Source organism: Pempheris klunzingeri, chromosome 15 (genome assembly GCF_042242105.1).
Source record: "Pempheris klunzingeri isolate RE-2024b chromosome 15, fPemKlu1.hap1, whole genome shotgun sequence".
NCBI classification, from domain to species: domain Eukaryota; kingdom Metazoa; phylum Chordata; class Actinopteri; order Acropomatiformes; family Pempheridae; genus Pempheris; species Pempheris klunzingeri.
This window is the reverse complement of record NC_092026.1, coordinates 11,771,063-11,798,075: the sequence shown is the minus strand read 5'-3', so window position 1 is coordinate 11,798,075 and position 27,013 is coordinate 11,771,063. Positions and strand designations below refer to the sequence as shown.

Below are 27,013 nucleotides of genomic sequence, written 5' to 3'. Positions count from 1 at the left end.
ACTGTGCTCTCTACTTGTCATTACTGTTGCTCCGATTCACAAGCCCGTGAACACCGCTGGGCTCAGTGTGCCCATCTCCTCTCGGACTTGGCATTAAGCCTCCCATTGTTCGTTATTTATCGCACCATGGATGCTACCATCTATCAGATCATATTTGGAGAGCTCGAGGACTTGAACTGTAGTTTGATAGACGCTTTCCAACACACTTTTTTGGAAAACGCTTCATTGTCATTTCTGAGCGCTGATGGTAAGGTGGATTTGCTTCATTTTTCTGTTCAGTATTGAGAGGTGTTTTTCGTCTTGGATGAGGGAAACTATAAGCGATCGCCTTTTTTTCTTTTACTTTATTTTTGTCCCCAAGGTTTATATTGCAATGCCACAACCGATGAGATTGGAACCTGCTGGCCGCGGAGCAGCACCGGGAGGATTGTAGAGAGACCGTGCCCTGAGTACATCAACGGGGTGAAGTACAACACAACCAGTAAGATATTTAGCTGTCATGTCAAAAAGTAAATTTTTATTTTTATTTTTTTTTTTTATCATGCGTTTATCTGGATGAAATAATTTTATGCAGAATTGGTTCATCATTTATAAGACAGACAGACGTCCTCAGGCAAAGGGCAAACTAATCCAACTACTTCATCTGTGTCAGTGCTGTGTAGATGACCCACCGTATGATTTTTCCTGTTAATGATGATTCTCCAAAACGACAGAAGGGCTGTTGAAGCCCATCTGTTCTGGTGTAAAGCAGCGATGACAGTGAATCTCACTGATCATCACACCTCCCGTCACTGGGGCCGCTGCATCAGAGCATGAGCATGTGTGCTTGAACTTGCACTTGAACATCTTTGAAATCTTAATGTGATTGCAATTCTTGGCATGTTCTTCTGCTTAGTTTTCATTGTTTCATTGGAGGATACCCAAACTTGGGAATATGTCAACATGTTGAGATACATGTGTTGTAGCTACAACAGAGCGTTATAGAGAAAAACAAATATTAGTATTCAGCTGTAAAATACATTGTCATAGGAGTATGAATCTGCTGCAATGGTCAGCAATCATATAAAAGAAGAATTCCATTATAAAAAAGAAGAAATTCAGACATGCAGACTGCTACTAATCAGTAACATACTCGACTGCCAGCCTGGCTGCACCATTTTCTGGCCTCTTAATCTGTCACAGAGTTGAGTTCATGAGGTCTCCTCCAATCAGATGTGTTTTGGCTGGCCTAAATTTAATGCACTGTAGCTTCACCATATCTACGCCTGTCATCATAGAGCCCATCAGCCCGTTGGTTGTGATTATGACCTAGGGAAGATCCCACTGGGATCCAAATGTCGTGTATTCAAACAAACATGTTTGGAGTCAGCATGCAGCTGGTTCTCTTTTAATCAGATTCACGTTGACACCAAGTCTTAACATCAAATTACAGCCAAAGTTACTCTCTGAAGTCTTCAGCGATAATATTTTCAACCTGCTGTTGATCTCTACAGTAGGCAGATGGGATGTTATTTATCTGCTGGTTTGAAAGACCAATGCCAAACCAGGACTGTGCCTGCCAACATTTTTTAACCAAGAGCTGGGAACAGCATATCACAACTCTGTATAACACCAACACTGTCACGTTATGTAACTCCTGTATTAATCATAAGACGGATGAAGTTGTTGTTGACACATTAAAAAAAGTAAATTACAGTATGAATTTCACGAAATAACATAAGAAAATAACTCCTGTAATGCACCCAAGTGCACGGGCTCAGGGTGACAGGGTGTCAGAGGCTGGATTTTTCATTTAACATAGCTGATATCTCTGTAACAGGCTCAGGTGCAGTGTCATTACTCAGTAACCCCCCACCGCACACACTCACACACACCCCGCAGTGTGCCTAGTCACCTCTTATTGCATTGATTCACCCTTTGCTCTGCTGGTGCTCGGTGGTAGCCGGACATGCTCGGTGGTTTGATCCACTCGCTGTGAGAAACGCAGTGATTTGCCATGACAACATGTGCCAACACCTTCAGTGATGTAAACCTTTATTTATTGACGCCCTTGTGGATCAATATGATATTTTTGACAGGCTCAGGGTTTGCTATTGTGGTGAGATGGCAGTGATTGACTATTTCTGTAAAATTGATCTTCCAATCAAACAATAGACCTGTCGAATGGCATTTTTTTAAGCTGGATGTGATGATATAATTGCACTACTTTTGCTGCGTTGAAGGTGTTAACAAGCCAAATAGGAAATGAGTAAAAGAATCAAAGAAAAAATTGAATTCATTTTGGAAAATTGAGTCACATCATCAAACAGATTGCAGTTTTGAGGTGGATTGAAACTAAATGACAGATTCTTTTGCTCCCTTGTGTAAAGCCCATGAGTATGGTAATTACATGAATCAGTCTTTCTGACAGTAGATTGCACAGGTTTTCATCTTGCACCATCAACAACATTTATAATTGAAAAGGTCAATTTATCCAAAGCACAGTTTGGGCTGTGTTATTACTGTTGATTCGTCTCATACATGTGCTTTCTACTGTGCATGAAATAAGCTTTGATATCATAAAGGTAATAAACATCATTACAGCTGCATGTGAAGAAATCCGTTTCTTTTGCTTGTCCATCAGAGCATTCTCCACGCTATGGAAGAGGTTTCACACAGGGAGCGAAGTAGAGAAGCATATGTGTGAATTTGACTGTTTGGCCACTTTGTAGTCATATAAGAGAAAGTATTTTACAGCTTGTTTCACACATTGACTGCAGTGTCTTGGGACTTTCAGTCTTAGTTCCAGTCCCACTGTAGCGGAAGATAACAGACTTTTGGATTGTGGAACTGTGTATCAGAGCCACTGTGGAAGACTTGATCGGTTTAGCTGTCTGTGATCAACAAAACACAGGAATTTTAATAGGCAGGGGGGAATTTGCTGTATGGTGCTTTTTAATGCACTTTTGATCATGTGAAAGGGCATTAGAGTCTCTGCAGATTATGGCTGGGATTGCCTTAGCAAAGACTTTTCATGGATCAAAAACAAGTTTAATTGTTATTGAACTTAATCTTTAAGAACCCTGGATGAAAGCAATGGCACCCTGGTTGTTGAGATCATTCAGAGTGGGGCACAATTTTAATGTTTGAATAATAGTGAATGAGTCAGTGCAAGCATAGCATTGTCTTAAATAGGTTCTGGTTCAACACAGTAGGGAATAATTTACAAAACTATTCATTGCATAATTGATTCTTATCCGTACTTATCAACTTATAAATCACAGCATGCTGCACAGGATGCTTGTACAACAAAGTGTCACGTGTCCTGAGACAATGGAAATGGTTCATCCTGCTGGGTTACTTTAGCAGCAAACATTTGCTTCCACGGACACACAGACATTTAAAATCACAAAATAGGCCAGACTAAGAATAGAAATAGGTGATAACATCACATGAGGGCAGTGTTGATGTTGCAGGTGATAATTAACTCAGTGCAATTACACTGTTACACACACAGAGTGTAACAACACAGAATTAGAACATTAATCTGATGTTAGCACTCTGTTTTGCAAGCTAAAGCCGCACTGAATGTGCGTTCTTTGAAATCTCTCCCTTTGGCCAAATACAGTGGTGGACCTATGGGACTAACAATAGATTCTCTTCCATTTGCCTCCTTGGAATGTCTCAGAGCTAAACATTTAATGCTACAGGCCTGCATATTAGAAAAGAATGACTGGATGGGCTACTGTTGTATTTTAAGCACAAACCTCTATGCTTTGTACTCCCAGTTGTTCGATCACTGGAGGACATTAACGCAGTATCTTGTGTGTAACCTCGTAGGCTTTCTGTAGTACTTTAAAATGAATGGCTGAGTAAGTTTAATGTCAGCAAAATGTTGCTATTCTCTCACAAAAATCAGAGGTTTCACAGACTTAACAGGCCTATTCAGGTACAGTAAGGTGCTATAAATTCCTTCCCATTTCTTCAAGCATATATAAATATTAATGTCTCTGCAGAGTGGCTTAAGAGGTTTATGCATTTTTAAACCTTCCCGTGTCCCGTTGTCATTTTTTTTTGGTGTGTTTATGCAGCTCTGTGGTTTACATGAAATTCACATCACCACAGTTGGAGCAGAGTTGTTAGATGTGGCTTAAAGTCACTCATTGTCACTGCTTCGTCACCACCATGTGATGTGCTTTCTGTCAAGCCTCAGGCAAGACAAGATGTTCACAGCAGTAGAAATGAATGATATCAACACTGATGTGTCAGTTTTTCAAATTCGAGCCATATCTCAGTGACCTGCGTGCTTTCTCTGTTCAGACTCTTAGAGTGTATCTGTAATTATTCACTGAATCATATTCCTTCCTTCGGTAAACTCACCTCCTCTCCGTGCATCTCTGTTCATTGTCACTGAGGAGACATCCTGTCAGCACACAACGTACCTGTCTAGTCAACACAGCCAAAGAACTTTATTGATTCTCTTATCAGGATTAATAAAGTCCAAGACGTATCAGCTCCATGGTGTGCATCAGATTCAGAGAGAAGAGCGGAGCTGCTACAGCGTTGCATGTGTGGCAGTACAGCTGGAGGCTTTATTTTAAATCAGATTATTTTGTGCAACATTACCTTATCTTCCAAAGGGAAACATGATACTGAATAAACATTTTCACATTTGAGATCATCAAATGTGAAAATGGCAGCTTTCTCAAACCAAAGTATCAGTTCAACAGGTTCATGGTAATGCTTGTTAAGATGCGTTTTTGTTGTTTTCAATTTAATTTGATTTGTTTAATCATTTAAATGATTTATTTCAAAGATAAATCTCCTATTACAATTGTTCAGGAGCCACCAGGGATACTGGAGGATAGATCTGTAGGCTGTCTGAAGATGTCAGGTAGATCGTTAGGAGGTATGGTTATGTAACTGATTTAAGAAGTTAACGATATTTACCCAAGAGGGTTAACAGAAATCCTTCTGCTTGTCAAAGGCTTACTCAGTGTAGCATGAAGGAATGATTCACCAATGTTTACCACTAAGTGTAATGGCAGTCTGAATGAGCTTAATAATGCTTTGCATCATCTGTCATATCTCCACGGTTCCCCTGTGAAGAAATTCTATAAAATTCATGTTTCTACCTTAAAAAGTCATGCATGGAAAAAGTCTACATTTAAAATTATATTTATTGGTTTGAAATTTCTAAAATCTCTGAACAGTTTTTAGACACTCAACCTACTAATGCAATCATCTTCCCATGTGCTGTCTCTCAGCATTTACGCTACGTTTCATTACTGAATCCAGTGATTGCGCCAAAGACCTCTGAGAATTACCTCTCCTGCTGTGAATGAACAGTAACCCCTTAAAACCTTTGATCCACTTTTCCACCTTGAGACTGAGGAAGAGGTCAGTCAGTCAGCAAATTCAGGTCAGCATGTGTCGCAACATTTCACTAGCCACTGCACACCGAGTCCAGGGGGGTCCAATCAGCACCACGTTCCTTTGGCTTAGCATCCACATACACTACAATAAAGTGGAACACTTAGAGAGCTTGGTTATTACTGTTGAGTATGGAGCTCTGTCTTTGGTGTTATTTAAGTAGTAGCAGCTGAGAAAGAGTCCCAGTCTTACTGACCCACTTTTGATTGGTGTCTGTGCAAAATAAAACTAAACACTGGATTGTCCCCCATCAATCAGTGAATACTTAAATTGTTTAAATTGTTCCAAATATTCCATTGTTTTCCAAGAACATTTCCAAGAAGACATTTCAAAGTCCTTGTCTCAGACTTGAAGTCTTGACAGTCTCTCTCATCTTATTCTGAATGTTTCCCCAAATGACACTGAATTGAACCAACCATGTCTCCGAAAAAGCTACATTCAAATCAGTCTGAAAGTGGTGACTTGGTAGGTGTTTTCCTTTCCTTCCTTTCTCTCCCATTTCATACATCAAAACTCAAAGGAGAAAACTCTTGTTTAGAGCTGTTTAGAAATCTCAGCACCTACTTGCAAAAGATCTCAGTGATATTGATCGTAAACCCTTTCAGTGCTTCCCCATATCCTTCTCCCTCTGGTTACTCACTGTTGCTTTTTTATTGTCGGAGTTTTACTTTTTCGACAAAGTTTAAAAATGTGCCTCAATAAGTTACCTCATATTTGTAATTGTGCATTAATACCTGGCAAGTTTCAGCTATATTTATCATTTTCATTCTCCTCCATTATGGCCAGTGTTGTTTTTCTGCTTTACTTCTGTTGAGATGAAGAACTCTACAGCTTACATCTATGGTGATGATTGGCTGCAGACATCCTCTACGAAATGGACACTGATATGTGTCTCTGGCTATTTTTAGAAAGGTACAAAAGCAAATCCCCCAGCTCATGTGTGGGCATATACTATATACTTGTGTGTGTGAGAGCTCCACTTTGCAACAAACCTAGGACAAACAATATTATAGTTAACACGAAAGGTCCTTCTTAACCTAACCTTGAATTATGTAACCTTAACCAGATGCTTTACTGTGGTAGCCTCATGGAGTAGAGGGATGCCACAATTCCTTGAGTGTAACCCAGTGAAGCAAAATGTTTCCCACCAAAAGTATGAAATTACACATGACGGTGAAAAATGAGACTTGGGAGCTCTGTATTGTGGTACTGTTACATAAAATTCAAAGGCCACAGGACCAATGTTTAATCTTAATATTAATGCTCATACATAAAAGGTTTTTTTTTGCCCTGACCCTTAATGACTTGGATCAAGTGCTTATATGATGTGACAGCATCTGTATTCTTTTTAGCTGTTCAGTTTATTATAATGTTCCCATTATCTAAACCTGCCATCCTCCATGTTTGCCTCGAAGGTTTCCCTCAGAGCCACAGACATGGAGTGCATCAGTTTTTGCTTGTTTCCTCTCACCAACTGCCTTCAGTATCGTAGGGTGTGAGACTTTGACAGCAAACATGCTGGCAAGCGTTTGAATCTATGACCTACAATTGTAGTTATTACTAATGTGTCATGAGGGCATATAAAGGAACAGAGAAGCTTAAGAGTCACAGCTGTGAGTAAAAGACTTCCCAGCAACTCTTCTTCAGGCTCTGTTGGCCTGTCTGGTTCAGTGGTCATCACTCAAGGCACAATGCTTTTTAAGAGAGATTCAGTGTTCCCTGCTGAACAAAAGGAGATGGACTGGCAGTTACTCAAACTCCCTTAAGTCAACTCCTTGCTATTGTTCATGGTGTGTTGCTTATAAGACATGTGTCGTGAGGCCACAAGCAGTATTTTTATCCAAACCATTTGTTCAGCCATCCAAATGATTAAACTGGATGTTGAAATGCTTTAATTGATTAGTCAGTCAACAGAAAATTAACCAGCAACAATTTAGACAAAATATTAATTGTCATTTTTAGCTATTCTAGTGGCATGACTCTATGTCGGTCTGTCGGTCCACCACTTAAGTCCAGGCTGAAATGTCTCAGTGACAATTGGATAGACAACATTTTGTACAGATGTTCACGACATCTAAAGGTTAGTGATCTCAGGGCTTTTCCCATAGAATTAGATTAACTACATCAAATCTATGCACATATTCACATTAGAAAGACTTATCAACCATATTGTAAATTACACGGAAAACATTTATGTATTTATTAGACCTAATAGCATAAACATAGAGTAGATTTTTGTTTTTGTAACATTAAGCTTTAGGGTTTTATTAAGCCAACAATAAACCGCCACGAATAATTATTAATTCAAATGAAAAGCTTTTCCTTGAACTGTGCTTCATGCCACTGACATGGTCTCCAGCTGTGGTTGGAAACAAAATTTTATGCAATGACCTCAACAGCCTTCCAAATCTGCATATTATTTTTCTAAAGAAAAACAAACAAAATCGTTACTCAGAGGAATAATAAGAGTTATGTGCTGTACTACCTCTCTCTCTCTTTCAGTGTTCTGTCTCTTTCTGTGCGCGTGTCCAGCAGTTCCAGCCGACTGACTCTGAAACCCAAACAAAACCTGCCCACTTAGAAACACTCAACTTAGAAAAGCTCTCGTCTTGAAAATAGTCACCCTATTAGACATCTGAGTAATACCACTCAACTTCAAAATGAACATGTTTATTTCAGGTTCATTAATGTTTTACCAGAGGGGATAGATAGATTTACGAATGTCTCTAAAGGCTATATGACCTCGCCATAGGGCATAAGCAATACATTAATACTAAAGTCAAGTATGTACATCATGCTTCTTCCCATTTCTTCATTTATGAAATTGAATGAACCACCTCAAGTATAATGAAAGTGCCAAGTTCTTCCCTTCCTCCTGTCACAGGGGGAAATAATTCTTCAGTCCCATCTATACAATTGACAAGAGGTGTCAAGAGACATGAAATATCCTCAATTTCCCAGCAAAGATAAAACAGAAATCTCACAAAGGTGTTCAGTAACCTCCAATTGCCTGCTGAAATCCTACTCCAAGGTGTGTTCAAATTTGGCCCTGAAACTGAAAAGCCACTCTTTGTGAAGTGGCATAATTTTCAGAAGGTTGCACTCTCTACTTTGCCTCTGGAAACAGCCTAAGCAACCCAGAGGAGCTGCGCTCCCTGATCAGGCCACCAAGTCACACACACAGCTGGCTTGTTCCTCTCCTTCAGAAAACATCACTCCCCACACAGCAATGTGTGTCGACCCAAGGCCGAAGTATTTGCCCAATGTTTTGTTGTATTGATCCTTCAAACGACATGCTGATTTGAAAGGGTACAAACGTCAGGCTGTCTGAGAAACCGCAGTTTGGTAGGATACTCACTGAATTCTGACATGCTTTCAAAAATTACTGTTTGAGTCAAATTGAGTGACACGAGAATGGTCTGACTTACAAAACTACTGCTTAGGTTGAAGTCAGAGGATCATCAAGGTTTTACACTTGAGGGACAAATAATCCATCCATTATCTATGCCGCTTATCCGTCAGGGATGGAGCCAATTCCAGCTGACTTTGGGCGAGAGGCAGGGTACACCCTGGACTGGTCGCCAGCCAATCACAGGGCCAACACACAGTTACAAACAACCACTCACGCCTACGGGCAATTTTAGAGTCACAGTCTTTGGATTGTGGGAGGAAGCCGGAGTACCCGGAGAAAACCCACGCAAGTACAGGGAGAACATGCAAACTCCACACAAAAAGCCCTCAAGTCCAAACCTGGAGCCTTCTTGTTGTGCTAACCACCACACCACCATGCTGCCTGGGGCAACGAATGCTTATCATATTTCATGACAGTTCATTAAAATAGTAGTTACATCGTATGACATTTAAGTATCCTGTGTCTCAGGAGATGTACAAACAGACAGGAAATGCACATGCATATCATTAATTCGTATGCTAATGTCTGTTCAGTGCACTAATGGATTATCACAAGTAATTACATACATAGCTCATGCAGAGCGCATTTCAGACTCTGCATGAGCCGAGCTTTAATTTTACCACCAATACATGTAATTCCACGTCAGAAATGAAGCCGTCTTTCACACATTATTAACATGTTTTTGAAGACTTAGACGTTTTCAGTATTTTCGTCTCCATCTGCAAAGATCGTCAGATGACCTAATAGGCCCATATCTGGGGAATAAAAATGTTATATTTGCCTTGGGTGGCGATTACATAATGTGAAAGTTTGTAGTTTAAAATGTAGAGATTAACAAGATGAGGCTATGACCTTGCATGTGAAACAGTAAGAGAATGATAATACAATAAGTGATTTAGCTATTTCTTCATGTTCTCATCTATCTATCTATCTATCTATCTATCTATCTATCTATCTATCTATCTATCTATCTATCTATCTATCTATCTATCTATCTATCTATCTATCTATCTGTGTGCACAATAACCAAGGGAGCTTTTCAGATTTTTGCCACCTTCTCTTTCACTTTCCCCTTTTAGTAACAGAATTTCATCTAGGACTTTGCTCATTACAACCTTTAAAGAAAAAAGTATGCAGTAACACCAAACGATTTGTTGTCCACTGTTAAACTGTATAATTTCTCATATGTTTTAGCAGCTTGGTCAAGCAAGCAGCCAAAGCCTCTGGACTAACTGTGTATGTCTTTTGTTGGTTTTTGTTTTTAGTGGCATTTGGCCCGAGCTTGGGCTGATTGGTCGTCCATGAGCCTGCACAAGGTCTAATTCACTCTGAGAAATTTCTCTCTTTAAAAGTCGTACAGCATTTCTAGAGCCACATCTCCCACTGCCATCTCAATTGTCAGACGTTGGAGGAAGAAAATGACACAGAGGCTTTCAGTCACTCTGAGAAAATAGTAAAGCAACAGTGGGATTTCTGCCCTGACAGGTTCTCTGCATTTTCTTTTTTGGCTCTAATATAAATGATGTTTTTTCTGTTTTCCAAACCTACACTTACATTCGTAACTCTCCCAAGGTATACTTCAAAGTACGAAAGTTATTCACAGTACAAGTGGGTGTCTAATTTTCAGCATAACTATATCTCTGCACAAGCCACAAAAATGCATGGCAGAAAAGTCTTTCTTGAGTCATTCGTCCCCTTTGGCTGTTCAATTTATAGAAATTGAGTCAAGTTAAGTTAAAATTTATCATACATTGTCCAAAATCACAAATCACAATATGTCTCGGGGGGCTTTACAGTCTGTACAAGTTTGACTTCAGATCCTTGATTGGGATAAGCAAAAACTCCTATAAAAAACATTTTTTTTTATCAGGGAAAAAGTGGAAGAGACCTCAGAAAGACTAACAGGGGAGAGAAACTTCTCCTGGGATGGACAGAAATGCAACAGATGTTGTGTACAGAACCAGCAGAGACCAACAGAATCACAGTATATATAAAATTCCAATGACAAAACTGCTTATACAGTACATGTAAGTTATAAAATATATGAACGTGAATCTAGGAAGAGGCCAAACAAGATCTGAGCCACAGACTGACGGAAAGAAAGGTGGTCTTTCTTGTAAGTCAATGTTGCAACAAAATGAGTTTTACGTTACGACACATCAGAGTCATATTGTCTGATATCAGCAGGGAGGTTTGGGGGCACAATAGGAAAAGTCCCTGCAGCCTGTTGAGAACAGAGAGAAGCCCTGTTTTCTGAGAGCTTAGAAGCAGAGTTTGGGATATAAGGTACAATGAGATCAGACAAGTATAAAGGTGGGAGCCCATTAAAGATTTTGTTAAAACAATACAATGATCAAGTCTGGATGAAACAAAGACATGAATGGACATGAAAGATCTAATTTTTGCTATGTTACACAAGTGGAAAAAGGCAGTCATGGTGATTTATTTAATGGAACAAAATAGTATCAGAAGCCATGAGTGTGAGAGGGAACGGATGACAAAGCAAAGCCAAAATCTTTGACATATCAGTTTGTTGAAATTAGTATTTGATTTCTAAACTTTGTATATAGTGTCTCTATATTCTTATTTTATGTGGAGCTTGTTGCAACAATTTAATTCAAAGGACATGATTAGATTCATAAATAATCCCAGGAAACAAACAGATTTTTTTTGATACAAGATAGGTTATGAGTCAACAGGCTTTTTACTTTTGCATCTGTAAGCATTGAAGAGCTAATTACTGGTTGAAGTCAACAGTCAAATAGATTGATCTGAAAAGATAAAAGCGTATACAGAGTAATAGAGTTATATAGCAGCAATGGTACCAGAAAGCTTTTAGCTGGTGGGATGAGTTGAAATGATTTGTGATGTATATGTGACTTGTGACCTACCGTAGTCTGGGCTTTCGGTACCTGCAGGGTAACCCCAGAGATAGATTTTAGGTAAGCCAGTCATTTTTGGACAGCCAGAGATGTTTTTTGCTTTGAAAAAGATCAGCACACTGACAAAATGTAACAGAGTGAGTGTGACAAGGGCAGGACAGTATTTTTTTGTGAAGTGGTTTAGCTGCCATGTTGTATTTGATCAAACTTGGGTCAATCAAGGGCTTGGGAACAGTTGCATTTTAATGTTACGTTGTTGGCATGTTAGTGTTGACAGGTTAGACTCACTGAAGACTAACACTTTATGATCTGAACCACAGGTCATCTGATTCATAAATATGTGATTTCTGGAAGCTGGAGGCAGTCCAATCGTTTCTGTCCAGATAGAGAACTGTTTTAGTTTTCTATTGAACTGCACACAGAGACCATCTTCTGTTGTGTCCTCTCTTATGTATTCTGAACAAACATATCATTTAGAAATCATGTCAAGAAATGTTTTGCCCTTTGAAAAGGACACCTTTCCATCGAAGACAACAAGGGCACAGGTGGTCACCTTCAAGTCCCAGAATAGTAAGAACCATTACCCAGAAAATTACATTATTATAAAATATCAAAGATTCAGCACTCATGTGGTTCCTCATAAAACCCACAGCTCACACAGTGATACGAGCATAAATGAATAGTTTAACTCACTTATCTGGGAGAAATACCATTATTCGTGTCATTGTAAAACTAATGAAGATATGATTTTCAGAGCAAATGTTTGTATGAAATTATTGAAAGCTCAATTAATGGAAAAAGATGAGTGTTTTCTAACAGCATTTCTTTGAATGCTCTCAGGTTTTTACACGTTTCCCAAAGCAGCTCGTAAGTATACACTTAAAATGGTACTTCACTGATTCAAGTTTGCACTCCTACAAGCTCTTGATGGACAGTTAAAAAAAGATTCAGGTGTTTTATGCTAGCAGGGGCTAACGTAGCCTGAAGACGCTAGCCTCAAGCAGCTGCAACTGACGCTGACTCAATTGTGACATCATTAGAGGCAATTTATTACATTTCATCCCACTCTCTGTGCAGATAAAAGAGGCTTTATGCAACTCTTTTCACAGATGCAGTAGTGCCTCCCAGGATCTGTAAACAGATTTTGATGTGTAAAGTTGACAGAGTTCCCCTTTAATGCAGTCAAAAGCTTTCAGCTTGCTTCATTTATGATTCATTTCTGGGTGGAAGGAAGTGTATCAAAGACAAAGGCAGACGTTATTCTCAGGCACACTTGTCACTTACTCACAGAGAGCATCAGCAGTCACGACAAAAGATTTAAGAATCGACAAAAATTAGATTGTCAGTGAAACGTTGTTTTCTGTTCTTCCGGCTGTTAAAACTCCTCCTACAAGTTGATACATTTGCAGCCATCTAAAACTGTCAACTGGGTCATAACTTGGCTCAGGCTGATCCCTCCTGGGTCTCTGCTCTGCACTTGGCTGATATGAGATCCTCCCTGCAGTGCAGTGCCACCATGAGGAGCACTGCTTATGGAGGCTGAAATAATATACTGTTGTCAAACTGCTGTGCAGGAGGCACTTGTTGATCTACGATCACTTCTAAGAGCGTCTTAAGTTACGATATTTTTCAAAATCACGTCAATCATCCCAGCCTCAAGATACCTCTGGGCCAGTTTAATAAAACTTTTACATTTCTTGACACATTATTCAATATATATATCCATATTACGATAATAATTGTGGTATTGTTAAATACATTTTTAAGATAGTGATTTTATTTTCACCTTAATTAAATCACTGCAGGCGCAATATGTAAAGACTGAAATGATAGAATTGTAACAAATCATTCCTTCGTCATGCTCTTTATGTCATCATGTTGTATTTGCATCCTCGTGAGTCCTGCCGTCATGTCCTCTTTTGCTCCAGTTCTTGCTGCCTAAAAGAAATGTCAGACTGCAAAGGGCTGTGAGATTCCCATGCTGTTGGTATGGCCTAGTTTACTCTGTCCCCAACACATGAAATTAAATTTCGAATGGCTTGAAGGAAACGCTGCCATGTCTGACTCAGGTGTACGCCTCGCATGAGCTGTTTTGATCACTCGACTTTGAGATATTATAGCCTTTCATCTTTACTACAATTTGAAACTCATCCAAATAGAAGGCTCCAGCTTTACTGACTATTTCACAAAGTAACTGAAACAAGTGTGTAATTTGTGATAAACCGTGAGCAGCAGCTTGGTGTTTGAGGAGGCAATAGCAGTCATGTCATTTTTTTTTTTCTTCCGTCAATCAGGAAACTGACCTACTGGCTCAAAAGAAACAAGGCGGTAAAGAGACAGATGACAAACTAAAGCACAGGGCAGAACAAAACACCAGACAAAGAAAGGACGCTTTACAGAAACTCTAAGTGAAAAATGTTGTACTGTAATATTCCTGTGGCATTGTTCCAGGTCCCACGGTCGGTACCACGGCAACAATCAGCTAAAAAGAAACAGGTCAAGCTCAGCAGCAGCAGCTTCCAGATTAGTTCTGAGAATGTATTACTAATTTATGTCACAATTAATAAGTGAATCTTTAATGTTTTTAATCCATAACTGAAGTACCACTTATGAACGTACAACCGATCCGCGCTAAATTTGTTTAATTCAAAGCTCTCAACAAACAAGCTTCCTTCCAACCCTTGATTAGTCATATGGTGTTCATTTGCGTGTGCATATGTGTGCATCCAAGAAAAGCAAGAAAGTTGGCAGGGTGGCTAAGAAGTGGGCAATGTTGGCACAGAGTAGGCCGGCTGGAAATTGCACATTTACTTCGTCTCCTTATGCATCTTTACATCAGTGGAGTGAAGTCTGCTTACAGCATTGTTAACACCATCACACGGCAGCTTTATCCTTTACCTTCACCCAAACTTAAGCACTATTGAGTCATGCGTTGACTTTTATTTCAACTGTGTGAAGAAAAAGTGAAGAAAATAGCTTCATCATGCGTAATGCACAGATGGTTAGTTAGAAATGTGTTCTCCCTGCACCAGTGCCTTGAATTAGTCCTGCCTCAGTGGAATAGCTCACAGGGACAAAACTCACAACCTGCTCCTCTTCCTCTGTTTCTTCACCATCACTGCTTGTTTCACAAACACAGTGTGATATTTGCCTTGGAGAGACTGAGAATCTTGTCTGGAAAGCACCTTGTCCGGCAATTTAAAAGGTGCTATAAAAATGTTGTTAGGTTTCATGATTTTGATTTTCATGACCGGAAGAAATTTAGCTGTTGACGAACTGAAGTGATTCCAGTGTCCTGTTGACGCTGTTTCACGACTCTCAGCTTGATCCTCCAAAACAGTTACAATGACGCAAAGGGCTTTAGACTGTTTGTCAGCACAGATTTTCCGTGATGTGTTTTGTGTTCATGATTGTGATGGGTTGAGGAAAATGAAATTTCATTGCTTACCCACTAAGAAACTGAAAGGTAACAAGAAAGCAACAAATACCATCAGAGAAGTTGTGCCAGTCAACAATGCTCTGACGATGAACCATCACCGTCATTATTATCATGCTGTAGTGAACAAAAGTGCATGTTTCCTCACCTCAGTGGAAAATTTCACAGCATATTTTTCACATTCTCTGTGCAATTTCTTGTTGGTTTTAAGCTTTAACTTCACAACACACAAAAGCTTTTTAAAATTATCATTGACTTGAGTCTATAATATTACAATGCACAAGGATTTCCACCTTCTCTTGTCACTTAGTGTGCACAACAGTCAGCCGCACAGTGGCTTCAGACTTCATTTGTCACTATTATGCAGTGAAAAGAGGTAACGTCCCTCCTGCAAAAGATTTGATGCCCTCGCAGATGATACAAACAAAAAACCACAGCTCTGATTTGTTTAGTTGAATTAGTTCATGTTCAAACCATGCATGAGACATGAGACATTAGCTGTCATATCACAGTTAATTAGACTGTACAAGAAGTCTGTAACTGCCACAATCAATGAACATGTTGAGGCATTATTTTTCACAAAGTCAAACAAACAAGCACAGTGTGTTTCAGAGTCTTACTGCGTCTCAGGGGATACACGTTCCACTCATTCAAGGGCTTCACTGATTTAACCGACTTTGATTTATCCCTGTGTCCAGCGATAACAGCTCCCACCCAAATGGCTGAGAGTTGGGATCGTTCTATATGAACAGCACAAAGTGTTGTCTAGTCACAATACAGTAAGTGCGGCCGTAAGTCGAATGAAAGCATACTGTGAGCCTGTTTCAGAGGATCTTCCTCTGTTTCTAGCTGCCACATGCAGGTTTCTTCTCCCTGCTCCCCAAGTACAAATGTCACATTACGTAACATTAATTCAAATGCAAAGGCTCTTCCTCTGCTGCTGCTGCTGCTTCGAGAGTCGCTGAAGGCATGTCTGAGGTGGATGGTGTGCTTACTTTCTACCATATTGTTTTGGTGTTGACAAGAATCGTCGATTCAGGATGAGTGAATATAAACATCAGTCTGGGTGAGATTCCTCTGCACTGCTAATCCCCAAGGGGAGGTATTATGCAACTTTCTGAAAACTGAGATAAACAGTTTTATTCATTCATCCGTTCACATTCTTATGGAAATATCATTCATTTACTCAAAGAAAATAATATCTTTTGAAGCAACTACTATAAGGCATTTATTTGGAGTTGAGTTTGTAATGCACTCTGGAGGCCTTGACTAGTGAAAATATTGTTTGGTATAATAACAAGAAAAAATGAAAACGTAAAACAATTTGATATAGTATAAACAGTAGCAATTTTTAATATGATATGAAATAAGATAAGAGATAATAGAAGATAATAAATGATGTGTGTCCTGGCAGCAGAATGGTTCAACTCGTCACTTTAAGTAACCGGTTATAATAGAAGAAAAAGATTTCATTCATTTGTTTATTGCTGCTCTGTTTTCTGCTCAACTCTTTATACGTTTTTCAGTGTTAAGGAGATAAAGGGCGAACTGAATGTTTGGCGAGGAGCTGCAAAATGAAAAATCCAGTTCAAAGTTGATTGTGGAAAGCGCCTTTTAAAAGATATGCAAATAAACTGACAGAGTAAGAGGCTTTGCATTTACCCCATCATGAATAAAAATGTGTATTGCTGAATTGGTATTCTGCGTAAGACTCAGACAAATAGTGGTGCCTGAGTTTTAACGGAGCTCTGAGGAAGGATGTTTTACCTTAACTGCTTGGCAAACATGTCACTATAACCTTGCCACAACAAACAGCTGGCTCACCCAGCCCTGACCCGGCTGAATGTAGTGTCTGATGTGTGTTTGATGAATACAGGAGGGAGATTTGAACAGACGGGCAAATCTTAGAGTTCAGCAAGTATTTCAAAACAATTTCATTGTTTTCTTAACGGTGTTCCTTTTCCTGCAGGGAGTGCTTACAGGGAATGTATGGACAATGGGACGTGGGCGTTGAAGAGCAATTACTCCAATTGTGAACCCATTTTGGAGGAGAAGGTAAGTGTGGCACCATCGGAGCAATCCTGTTATGTCCGTCAGTCTTTCACACAATCTCTTAATCATCTTAGATGAATGCTCATCACGGCATCATCCTCAACACTACACTAATGGCATACAAGGAAAACCAATCAGATACAGCAAAGAAAATGTGGTATTTTGATTGCTTAACGCTTATTAAACTAGTTTTTTCTATGCAGTGCAGTTAAACCGTTTACACATCTGTTTCCTGGCGACTTAACAAATAGGCAATAATATAAGTACAGTCTTGTCTATGTCCCTATAAGCCTAAGGCTAAACTGTAAGACTGATGTATTGTATGTAATGAGTTTTTGCCTGATTACCTCACTTCATTTCTCCTGATTATGTGTATTTCTGGGTCTTGCTCTATTTTCTCAGATAATTTTAAGCATCTGAAGTGTGTCAGTGACATTTGCTGTCTGTCACTTAAATTAAACCTTGAAAAGATGAAACCTAGAAAATAAATAGAGAGAGATCCTGGTTCTGTGCCTGTATTTATGTATTCCTAACCTCTTCTCTTTGTTCTATCATCCAGCAGTTAGACTAAAGAAGTAATTAATTTGTTGACTTTACAGAGGAAATATCCAATGCATTATAAAATAGCGCTGATCATCAACTACCTAGGCCACTGTATCTCCGTGGGAGCTCTAGTCGTGGCCTTCATTCTCTTCTTGTGCTTAAGGCAAGTACAGAAATAGTACCCTTCTAAATGTGTCCTGTATGCATGAGACCTCATGGAAGACAATCAGGGAAATTCATATAATATTCTTGGACTGCTTATCATTAACTCGCTTATGTCAAATGAATAGATATCTGCAGCTCGGCTCAGCTGGAACCCTGGCTAAGAAAAACATAATATGTATTTCATAACAAGTCTTTACTCCAAGCAGTCATACCTCTGTCCATGTTCTGGTTTAAACACACACACACACACACACACACACACACACACACACACACACACACATCTGCTGTGACAGAACAAAGCAGATACTAAACAGCCTCAGCTGAGTTATTCGCAATGGTTTGATCAATGTGGGCCTGTGAAGGCAAATATTGATTTCTTTAGGTTAGACAAAAACAAAAATAGTCAATATTTTGTTCTGAGATTAAATCTCTTTAGATTTCATGTAACAAGCTACAACTGCTTAGTTTTTTTCCCCTGAGACATTTATTCTTTGCAGCAACATTTAGAACCCCAACATGTCTGTGAAAAGCCTGTCAAATTAAATGATCTATCTTCAGCATTTATCTTGAAAGCATCATGACCCACATATCTACAGTATTAAATAGAGTCCAATTTGTGTCAAAAATAGCCTTCCCTTTTCCTTGAGTCATAAGTCAGATTTGATCATGCAAACTTGACACATATTATTTTAGTTTTGTATATTTTTTTAGTTTTTTAAATTCAGTGTCATATGCACTTTCTGATATCTGATGTCCATCGTGATAAAGCTTGCCTGAAAATCTTTAAATTTTTAAGTTTTCTTCAGTATGAAAATAATCCACTGAGAGTTGCCTGTACATCCATGTGTATGGTCCAAACAGGAACTGCTACTTTCTAATTTGGCATGGTTTTAATCTTTATTTTTTTTATTGAAAAAATAGCTTTATGTCTAAATTATGCAAAAACAAAGGTTGAATATAGTGCATAGTGAAATTAGCAGCCAATAACTTACGGACAGGATAATGAAAAGCCAATATTGCCCTAATTTCTCAGCAAACAAGCCAATACAGCAGTCTATCTGTACAATGAACAACGCAGGTCTGGCAATATTTAGACCTGGGATGTCACTTAACTTTGGATAAGCTGTGCTGCCACTATGAAAGCCTGATAATAAAACATGCCTGTTATTTGACTTGTGGTACAGGAGCATACGATGTCTTCGAAACATCATCCATTGGAACTTGATCACCACCTTCATACTGAGGAATGTTATGTGGTTTTTGCTTCAGTTGATTGACCACAACATCCATGAGAGCAATGAGGTAACAAGGCATTGGTTGACAGTACTACATGCTGCACATACACACAAGTTCAATTCACTTTTATTGATCCCCCAGAGGGGGAAATTCCATCTATATTCCAAGATATAAAGAAGTCTTAACAAGTTCAGCCAAAAACAGTTTTATATCAAGAGAGGTATTTGAATTTATGTTGAAATTTACGAGTAACCGTGAGTCTTCTTGTTTTCTTTTTCAGCCTTGGTGTCGATTAATTACAACAATATACAACTACTTTGTGGTGACAAATTTTTTCTGGATGTTTGTTGAGGGATGTTACCTTCACACAGCCATCGTAATGACTTATTCAACTGATAAACTCAGAAAGTGGGTCTTCCTTTTCATCGGCTGGTGTGAGTATGTTCATGTTGACGCTGCATGAGTAATGTTTCACTCAGCTCTTGGTTGTGTACAATACACAGGATTCACAGATGGGTAGGCTTATTCTTAATTAATTAAAGAATAGCAAACGGTGTGAGCAAAGTGTTAACTGCTCCTGTTACCTCCTATGCATGAGGATTGATAGAAAAACAGGTTTTCTTATGATCTCACAGTTTTACTCATGAATTTTAATTGAAAATGCTTTTATATCTGAATTGGCTGACTGAGTTCACTCTTGACCTTGAAAACACTAATTGACAGAACAATCTCAAATCATGGTCCATTTAGTGGCTTTTCTGGAACTTTTATCACATGATATTGAATTATTATAAATATATCAGATGTCTGTTCCAAATTTTGATATATTGCACAGGTACGGTAGTTTGCGAAACAGCTGGACCACAGTCTTATATGACATTTCTCCTCAATTCAAAGTGATCATTTGCTTGAGTGAATGCACTCAAGTGAAGTGTGGTCAGCGAGTGAAGCCGAGGGAGATCCTATAGTGCTTCAGACTCAAGATGACACTTTGATTTCATAAGAGAAGAGAGTTGCAGTGAAGTGTGGAAAATGTCATTTTTTTGTGCTTGACTTCCAGTGATAGAACAAGTTTTGAGCATGTAGCAGATGCCCCGTCATGACCACATAAATTATCTATGCCCACCCTTACTTAAGTTATTAGGAAAAAACATAGTGTCAGAATATTCCATCTTGAGGCAGAAAAATGCACATCCTTGTACACAATGATTCCCCTCAGCCAGTCTGGCATTTTCTTTCTTTTTTTTTTTTATATAATGGACATTGTGTGTTCTTGCAAGAAGAAAAATAAACTCATACTTTACTGTATCTGGGTCATGCAGCAGAGCTTTAAGAGCACAACATTGAAAAATAAATAGATAATCAGCAGAAGAGCAGATGACAAATGATTGGTAATGACACATGGATGACTCGATGATAATTGGGAAGCTCATATTTGCTTTGAAATCGAGGTAACCAAGGGCAGATATCACACATATCAATCTAGTTTTAAGGACCTAATGTGATTCTTATGATGATTAGATTATCTGGATTAGATTATCTTCCTCTTCGAGAAAGATCAACTCATGGGTGCTTGAAATTCACTAAGCACTCCTGGAGGTGTAGATTAAACTTGGTTTTCATTTTAATCCAATATATCTGTTCTGCCACCTACCCTGTGGGGTGTTTTTTTTTAGTTATCACAATATCTTGAAAAATTATAGTGTCATTTTCTTTACATTTCGTCTGTGAACAGCATCGTTTGAATGTTAGGGAAATTCACATGTTACTGCAGGAAAGGAAAGTAGAAAGAGGCATGTTTAGTGTGCAGACTATACATCACACAAATACAGGTCCATAGGTATAACAATGAAGGAAATTTCTGTTTAGATTGTTCTTTCATTCTTTCAACTGCTGCATTGCATTTCTCATTGTGCCGTTGATGCATGTCTTCAGAGGCTGTTAATTATAATTCATTAGGAAATGATGGAAGTGGGTCAAATTAACTGTCTTCCACCAGAGGCCTGATTTTAGCTGGGATTGAAATAGATTTAGACCTGTATTCATTAAAGGTCATTTCACTCATCATTTCACCTTCATGAACAGATGAGATGATCCCTTTGTCTAGTTCCTTACAACACCTGTATCTGGTCAGCTTTCCGTCACTTTAGGTAGATGTTTTGCTGTAATTAGCTTGTCGGCTCAATGGCAGGGTGAGAAAGGTGTTTGTTTAAAAGAAGCAGACCTTCTTTTAAACTTCGATTGCAGTCCTGAATACCTTTGGGTAGAGGTGGAATATTCCAAAGGGTTTGTTTTTTACTTTTTTACATGCAGCAAAAAGCAGCAAAAGCAGTCCAAATTCAGCTCAGTCTCAAAACAGTTTGTGAGGCAGACATAAAGAAACACAGATCACATTACCGTGAAAATAAATGTGAGTGTTGGAGTGTGAAAAAGAAATCTGTATTGCATAGGTGGTCCTCAAAATTGGGGAATTAGCTCTAAAAGTTCAAATGGATTTATTTCATCACAGCTGACTTACATTCACTCTGTCTTTTTTAAACTTTGACATGGTAAACTAAATTCCCTGCAGCCATGTATCCATCCTCTCCTTAGAAAGTGTCACTGCCATGACCAGGGCTTAACGTTTGGTGTGATTTCACTAGACAAGTCATGCTGATCTGACGGATCACTGTTGAAATGTGGTCCACGTTGTGTCAAGAGAGCTGTGGTAGGCCTGTGTGAGCGATGGAGAGTTTAACATGGACTGTTGATGATTTTAATTGATTTTCATACATATCTGGCATCTGTTTTGTCGCTTATCGAAATAGCAAAACAAATGTTTCTCATATTAAGCGTGTTATTTTTTCATTATGAGAAGACCAGCATTATTATATGTCTATTATTATAGACATATATTATTATAGACATATAATAGCAGCACAAAGTTAAACGGTTCTGTTGGTTGAAAAAAAACTATTCTGTGACGTTCACTTGCATTATAGAGACTTATTTCTTCCAGCGCCATCAAAAAAAAAAGCTATTTAGAGTTAAGATACCAAATGTATTTTACTGTGGATAACTGCAATAATTCATTTACGTTTATATCGAACATTTTTTCAACAATATTATATGTCCCTTATACTGTAAATGTTTTCTGTTATTTCGGGCTTACATGGATCTTTTTATTTCTTTTTTCCAGGTATTCCATGCCCTATAATAGTGGCCTGGGCCATAGGAAAGTTATATTATGAAAATGAACAGTAAGTATCCAAGTTTCTAGCCTAGTCCCTCTAATCTTTTCTTAAATGTTTTCTCTAATTTGCAATTCGATTGATTCTTTCTTATCTTCTGTCAACAGATGTTGGTTTGGTAAAGAGCCTGGGAAATATATGGACTACATTTACCAGGGTCCAGTCATTCTTGTGCTCCTGGTGAGGAGAATGCATAAAACACATCCAGTTATTTGTTTGAACCATCCATTCATACAAAATGCACTTTACACCAATATGAGATTCATCACTAATGCGTGCTTGAAGGTGTAAACTGATGAAAAAAATTCTGCCTCGAAATGAAAATGGTTTTATAATGACACCCATTTCCATCCTGCACCTAGTGTGTTGGAAAGGTGGAATAAATCTTCCTGATGGGTGAAGGTATTTCCACGCGCAAGAATGCTGAAATTGAGAAGTTGTGTATGTATACGCTAATGGTTATGTACAGGCTGTTACCAGCATGTAGTGCTGTTAGTAGTGACCACCTCTGATGCGTGTGCTCCTCTAGCACTGTCTTGTTGAGAAAGGAGGTGGCTTTGACTTGTGTTGCCCTCTACTCCTCCCACTCAGCGTTTAATGAGCGGAGTCTGTTCTCAGCAGAAAATTGCTCTTGGGGTATTTCAGCATAAGCCATTAGCACGGGGTTCAAAACTAATTATTTTGTGTGTTTTTCTTTTTTCTCCTAGATAAACTTTGTTTTCCTCTTCAATATAGTAAGAATTCTTATGACTAAACTGAGAGCTTCTACCACATCTGAAACGATACAGTACAGGTGAGGTGATAATGCGAATGACTTCTTGCTCCCTCCACTGACAGCATGCAGTGCTTTAAGGCTGTACAGAAATGCATTTAGCATCAAAGTAGCCAATTTAGAGAGCAGATTAATTTTAACCCTCATAATTAGTGTCATCATTTAAATTCTGACTTTGTCTCTTACAAATCTGTGAGCCCAAATATCTTAGAGGGTTATTTTGGGATCAAAGCACTGCCAATCACTGTACTAGTGGAGATCAATTATTGTTGTCATGGCCTCTTTCAGGCTAAATATTTCCTGTAAATCATCTTTTTTGTGACAAAGTCATTTCCCCTCTTATTCTTTACTTAGTATTTATTAATTTATTCATTTTTCAGTTCAGTTTCAGCCTATGGCAGGCATCAGGTTTAGAATTAAAAGATACAGTAGAAAGGATTTTTGGTTATGTTATGCTAGATATGTAGTTATAGTCATAAGTCTAGACAAACAAACTGACTGTGTTGGCACAAGGTAGTTACAATGTTTAAAGAGGTAATCTTTAGTGGTGTTTTACAAGTATTGATGTAGAGATTTGTTATGTTTTTGAGAGAGGTGAGCTGCGTGCAATCTTTCTTTTTATTGTTATATTACACACCTGACTGCTAAATTGTGAGTGTCTTCTCACCTTTTACTTTTACTGTGTATTTTTCCGTGTTTTTTCTGATTGCGTGTTTGCATTATCACAGCTCAGACAGCTTTAATTAAGGGTTTTCAGGCTACAGCTGGATTTATGGTTGTTGTGTGACAGATATGCAGACATGAGCCACGCAGATTTCAGTGAGTGGAGGACAGGACTGTCAGGCATAAATTGTTGACCTAAAAATAGAATATAATGGCTCCTTCAAAATGCCGTCAGTTTTACCAGAATTGCATGAACAATATAAACAGCGGGGAACCTCTGACAAGGAAAGTCAAAATGGAATGGAAGTGTTCTTTGAATTGCTTGCATAGTACAGCAAGTTTAAATAAGACATATTTTTAAAGAATATATATTCTTATCTTTAAAACCCCAGCTTTACTTTAAACATCTGAGATTTCCACATCATTTGAGGATTTGAGCTAGTTCAACAGAAAAGCTCTCCAATTGACAGTCCAACCACTTACCCCCCGTGGAATTGCTGCAGAAGCTCCAACCAGAATAAATTTGTTAAAACTTAACATTAACATGAGCAGACTTTATGGATAATTGTAAAAACTTTATTAACATTCTTACTTGCAGACCTGATGGTTTATTGGCAAGTAATAACCATTAGTGTATCATTTAGTATGAACATTTATAAAGCCATTTACCAAATAAACATGATCATAAGCATCAAAAGGATTTTTTTTTCATAAACCTGGCAACCCAATTTTTTTGTTAATGGCTAGCACTTGATCTATAAGGCATTGTAAAATATTTAATCACCATTTATGAAGCTATTGGTTACATCTTATAACCCTAATAGAGACTACCTTAACAGAACATATTGTATTCATCTTGCAAAGTAGGCTTCATCTCTACTAATGTGTTGGTATTTTGTTAAGCAAAGTGATGGGTGTTTGTGTGTTTTTGCCACCACTGGCACAGAGTCATGCATTTTCCAAAATCAACTGGGATGAAATCCAAGTTCTTATTATAGTAATTTTATAAATGAGGCAGCTGACGTTTCATCCTTGTCTTCACAGAAAAGCTGTGAAAGCAACATTGGTCTTGCTGCCTCTGCTGGGTATCACCTACATGCTCTTCTTTGTGAATCCGGGGGAGGACGACATCTCGCAAATCGTTTTCATCTATTTCAACTCCTTTTTACAGTCTTTTCAGGTGAAAAAAAACCCCGATAATGATACAGTGTGACGTTGGCCAACGCTTGAAAACCCACACACACTGTATTAAAGTGAACAATCTGAATCATACCGATTTCTTAATGCGTTTTATCGCAGAACTCTGTCACTTCTCCTGGGGTGAGTTTTCAGGTTATGAGTCTTCTTGTGGGAAGATGATTTGAAGTAGCATCCTGGCTGTTCTTATACGCAATATGGCCCTCCTGCCTCATGTTCGGTGCTTTCATCTGACAGGATTACCACGGCCATGTGGGCACGATTTCTGCTCTGTGGCCACTTTTTTATTTTTTATCTTGCCATCATCTGTGCTTAAATGTAAGACTGAGTGGGAGGAAAAAAGGGATTTCAAGCAGAGTCAAGAATTACATTTGGCACGACAAAATGTGTTACTAAAAAGAAGTGCTTCATTTATCTTGCCTTTTCTCTACCATCTGAATATTCTGATGTCTAATTAAGGTGCCATTACACAATACATCTGCATTTACCACTTCTAATAATGTGCATTGTTCTGCAGGGGTTCTTTGTTTCCGTCTTTTACTGCTTTCTAAATGGAGAGGTGAGTCACTGGTGCTTTACAAAACAGTCAGTATTTATGAATCTAATTAAATTCTCAATGGTTGTTTCTTGATATATAATCTTAATAAAGCCCCACATGGATTCTTTGATTAGTTTATGCTATTTTTCCTAACTACTTTCCTACTTACATTTTTTCCAGGGGTAGGATGAGGGAGCTTTCATAAAGAAAAAAAAAAATCAGTAGTGAAAAATGTAGCATTTTGATAGTGATCTTTAAATATGATGAAAAAACTGTAATTGAGCTCTGTCATTTTCATCTAATTAAAATAAAAGCAAATTGCTGGGATCCCAGCTGTTTGAAAGTCATTAATGGCATTACAAGCATTACACATTTGTCAGTAGTTGTGAAAAATGGAGGACCCTCTTGCTGCTCTCTTCCAACCCTCGATTAATTGTAACTCAGGGGTGGAGAGGCGGTTAATTTGATGAGGAATTGTGAAGAATCTGAGTCACTCTCTTGTAAAATTATTTAATACAATTTGAAGACAGTCACTGCCAAAAATCACTGTGTGGTATTAAAGGATGATTTTTATCAGACATTTGGACAGAGCCAGGCTGGTATCTTTCTGCTAAGATAACCACCCCCTCGCTGTAGCTTAATGTTTAACGAGCAGATAGGAGAGTGGTATCAATTTTTCTCATCTAAAACAAAGGGGGAATAGCTAATCATGCTCTGTCCAAATAAAAATCCACCCACCAGCTCCTTTACAGCTCATTTTGTCGTATAATATGACACATCTGTTTGTTTATCCAAAAACCGAATAAAAACTTTCGTATTGATTAGGAAACTTTAGATGTGCTTCCAGTCTTTTTGCTCAGCTAATCAAAAGCACTTTTCAGACATGGAGCATGCTTCATCTTAGTGCGTGAGTGATGGCTCTTATTCATTCAGACGCAGGTGTCCTCTCTGACAGTATTTGCTGTGAAGAAAGTGATACTGAAATGTTAATAGATCCAACTCAAAGTTTGTTGTTGTGACTTTTCTGTAGCACTTGGGTGCTTTTTCAGGCATACGACTGACAAGTTAAATCGGCACCAGATTAATGTAAAGGGGCCCATGTGTGGAAAAATGGCTTCGCTGCAGCTTCATATTTAATAAATAGACATAAAAGTGGTATCGGTCCTCTCAATTAGCAAATAAGCATATTTCCCAAAACTTCACTAATCCTGTAACAAAAAAAGAGAAGTTCAGCACCAAGTTAGTTGTTCCCTGTCATGTTAGAACATTTGTTCTTCTGTGAACTAGTTATAATAATATCACATTTCTCATATTTCTCCTCAACATTTTAGGTGCGTTCTGCAGTAAGGAAGCGGTGGCACCGCTGGCAGGACAACCACGCCCTTCGGGTGCGAGTGGCACGAGCTATGTCCATCCCCACATCTCCAACCAGGATCAGCTTCCACAGCATCAAACAGACCACAGCTGTGTGA

General features: G+C 38.5%; 1 protein-coding gene across 1 annotated transcript; it reads left to right on the top strand.

The window, feature by feature from the left end:
* The first annotated feature begins 126 nt into the window (after positions 1 to 126).
* Positions 127 to 27,013, top strand: LOC139214070 (corticotropin-releasing factor receptor 2). The gene is made up of 12 exons (XM_070844809.1): positions 127 to 247; positions 362 to 481; positions 17,112 to 17,197; positions 17,794 to 17,900; positions 19,090 to 19,207; positions 19,422 to 19,575; positions 22,320 to 22,380; positions 22,479 to 22,551; positions 23,079 to 23,164; positions 24,851 to 24,986; positions 25,521 to 25,562; positions 26,873 to 27,013. Exons 1-12 carry the CDS (start codon positions 127 to 129, stop codon positions 27,011 to 27,013), a joined length of 1,245 nt encoding a protein of 414 aa, XP_070700910.1.

What these genes read in the sequence shown, in the direction of transcription:
- LOC139214070 (XM_070844809.1), top strand. Translation starts at nt 127, where the DNA reads ATGGATGCTACCATCTATCAGATCATATTTGGAGAGCTCGAGGACTTG. An exon ending in CTTCCTTTTCATCGGCTGGT is followed by an intron (nt 19,576 to 22,319) that starts GTGAGTATGTTC and finishes TCTTTTTTCCAG; the next exon opens with GTATTCCATGCCCTATAATA. An exon ending in CAGTCATTCTTGTGCTCCTG is followed by an intron (nt 22,552 to 23,078) that starts GTGAGGAGAATG and finishes TTTTTCTCCTAG; the next exon opens with ATAAACTTTGTTTTCCTCTT.